This window comes from Corvus brachyrhynchos, unplaced genomic scaffold (genome assembly GCF_000691975.1).
Source record: "Corvus brachyrhynchos isolate BGI_N302 unplaced genomic scaffold, ASM69197v1 scaffold175, whole genome shotgun sequence".
Classification (NCBI taxonomy): Eukaryota; Metazoa; Chordata; class Aves; order Passeriformes; family Corvidae; genus Corvus; species Corvus brachyrhynchos.
This window is the reverse complement of record NW_008238448.1, coordinates 3437856-3440948: the sequence shown is the minus strand read 5'-3', so window position 1 is coordinate 3440948 and position 3093 is coordinate 3437856. Positions and strand designations below refer to the sequence as shown.

Below are 3093 nucleotides of genomic sequence, written 5' to 3'. Positions count from 1 at the left end.
GGAAAGTAGGTTTGCATTTTCCAAGGACGTGTAAATTTTGTCTTGTATTCAGTACCAGAGGGAGCCAAACACTGTATGGCAGACCCACGTGAAAAGCAATGCTGAGGCTTTCTCTGGAAATGGTAACAGCAAAACAAATAACTTGCTTTGATGCTAACCATGAGGTCAAACAAAACAGGAGGGAGCCTCTAGCTTAGACCAGCTAATTCAATATCCTGGGAACACAAATGGGTGCTGCCTTGCCACTCAGCTCCGTGCTGACAAGACCGGACTCCCGCAGCCTGGATGGCCCCTGCATGTCCCCTCACCTATGTACTGCCCACCCTAACACAACAGGAGGGGATCCCGAGAGCACACCAGAGTCCCTGGCACAGCTCATCTACACTTGGCACAGCCCAGGACAACTGCTACCTCTCCAGCAGGGCCCTATTTCAGGAGCAGGTGGCAATGTTCCAGAAGCGCCTGAAGTGCTCCTCCTGTAAATGCAGATCTGGTAACATTCACATTTGTTTGGCTGTGTCCATCTGGGCCTTGAGATGCTTCCAACAATTTAACCGAGCTCCTCATCAGCTTTCACTGTACCATCCAGGATTCCTTTGCAACACTTCTACAGTGTAAATAAGTCTCTCCATGGGAAAATACAACTATCTGCAACAGAAGGTTTAGCAAAGCACAGCTGAACTCCTATTCTTCCTAACTCGGCAGACAAGGCGTAGGACATTAGGATGTGGCCAGACAGACAAACAGCTCTTTACACAGAGAAGACTCCTGTTTCCAACAGCACTATCTCGAACGTGAGGAAGACATTCTGGAAGAGCAATAAACTCTGTGAGCTTTCAGCAATTTTGCTCAATAATATAAGAACATGGGAAATAATTCTTGTTACCGTTACTACTACATTTAGTAGGGATCATACAGATTTAGCTGTACAGAAGAAAAGATACCTTTGCTCATACCACTACACAATGAAAAAAACCCACAATATATTTCCAGAAAATACTGCAGTCTTAATGGAGAAAACTTAATGGAGCCACACAAAAATTCTTTGAGATTGAAATCATGCCTGAAGTGAGTTTAGAAATCCAAATTCTCTGTGAATTATTTTCAATGTACAAAAAATAAGTAATTGAAGAATGAAACTCCTCAGCTACTGTTCGGCAGCCTGTATCAGTTGTGCTCCTAGACAGGCAACAGAACAACAAGCAGCATAACGTGTAATCCAGATCACTGAGAGAGGAAAGGTTAAGGCACATGAAAGCTCAATCCTTTTGGCCTTGAAACACTCCTGAATTCTCTCATTTTCAATGCCTTACCTTATTTTCCACTGGGTCAGAGTCCAGTGCTAAGACTACTCCCATCTGCCAGTCAAGTAAACTTGTATAATCTGTCCCATCAAAACTGATCTGACGGATATCTTGGCCATTTGCAAATAACAAAAATGGCTTAGGACCTGTTGATGAAAATTTGCCAGTATGTTTATTGCACTAAGTTCAAAGTGATCTCCAACTTGCATTATTACCTAACTAGCATTGTAAATAAGTAATAGGAAAAGATAAAATGAGGAACACAAAGATATTATGGCAATTTTCCTATATTCCACTTGCCTCAGGAAATTAAAGATAAATGTGAATACAAGTTTACAGCATCAGACTCAACATTTCTGACAAAAGCAGTCACTAGTCCTGCCGCATTTCACACTGAGTGCCTTAGTCTCAAGGCAATAATCTCTCTACATTTCACATGAACTTGACTTTTCACTTGAGTTTTGCATATGGAGAAGCCTTGTGTAGTAAAAGCAAGAAAAATACTGTCCTCCAAAAAGAATATAGCTTTCCCCTTATTTCAGGTACAAATCAAAATCTTCTCTTTCCTCCTCTCTCTTTGGCAACTGCTTATACCTTGCGGATCACCAGGGTCTGCCCTTTTCTCAGAAGGAACAGAAGGGTCTGGAATCCAAACATGCACATCAAACACCTCAGCTTCCTGGGGCCACTGGGGGAGAAATATCCCTGTATGGAAAGTCCTTCAACAGACTATTTCCTACTCTGCTCTCCAAACATAGACACCTCAGCCCCAGGTCTGCAACACTGCGCAGAAACTATGCCCACATATATATGAAGGCACAAAAGCCTGCATACTGCAGGACAGACCTCCACAGTATGGGAGCCCAGAGTGAAATGTTGAAGAGGGATCAAAAACTGAGCTTTCTGTGAAGGAGACTCAACCATATATTGGTGCTTGTTCTGGTTTATTCCCAAAATAGGTTCTCTCTCCTAACAACTAATACTTCCCAAGTTTCACAAAGTAACCTGAAATCAGTGCAAAAAGGGATCCCAGTTGTGTCATCCACCTTAAAGGACTCAATAAAGGTTTTGCTTTTATTGGCAGAAATATGCAGGCATACCAAGACACTGACCTATAGCAGTGCAGTGCTTTCTGTCTCGCTGAAGCTTATATCCAGGAAAACAAGCACACTCCCAGGAGGATGGGCTTAAAGAAGAGCATATCTGACTGCAGCCACCATTATCTGGAGATGTACAACCTTAAACAGAGCATTTGTAAAATTTTACTGTGCCGTTCTAAAAAAAAATGAAATACAACAAAATCAGAGGTATAAGAGAATGATTCACTCTGCTCAGGATTTCTACAGTGCAAATCATCTCAGCGACTGCTAGAGCTAGTGAAGTGAAAACAAGTTAGTAGTAATTTGTTTCAGAGTTTTCCTGAAAATTTACAACACAAGATGGGAGATAGGAGGGTGGGATACATAGAGTGTCTTCCACATGTTTCAGAGAACTCTTCTCCCATACAAATCTCATCCCATCTACAACAGAGTAATAAATTTTATCAGACTTCGCACTCCATGCAAAGAAACAGCATATTTATGCAATGCTCTCCCCAGAAATTAGTTAGCCTGGGATGGCAAATTGATACTTTCTAATAAAACAAACCAAGATTTCATGTAAAAAGAAACCATTCTTTTGTTATTCTTTCTGTTATATTCTAAATAGCAACATGAGATAGCAAAACAGAAATAATGACTGAATCTATGCATAAAGTACAGTCCAAAATATGAAAGGGATTAAAAGGGAA

General features: G+C 41.2%; 1 protein-coding gene across 1 annotated transcript in view; it reads right to left on the bottom strand.

The window, feature by feature from the left end:
• The window catches only part of EGF (epidermal growth factor), a 59323-nt gene that overhangs the window by 28605 nt on the left and 27625 nt on the right, over positions 1 to 3093 (bottom strand). Inside the window, exons 10-11 of the mRNA XM_017736736.1 lie at positions 2417 to 2542; positions 1314 to 1450 (exon numbers count right to left, since the gene is read on the bottom strand). Of these exons, the coding sequence (XP_017592225.1) occupies positions 1314 to 1450; positions 2417 to 2542 (263 nt within the window). The remainder of the gene's footprint in view (positions 1 to 1313; positions 1451 to 2416; positions 2543 to 3093) is intronic.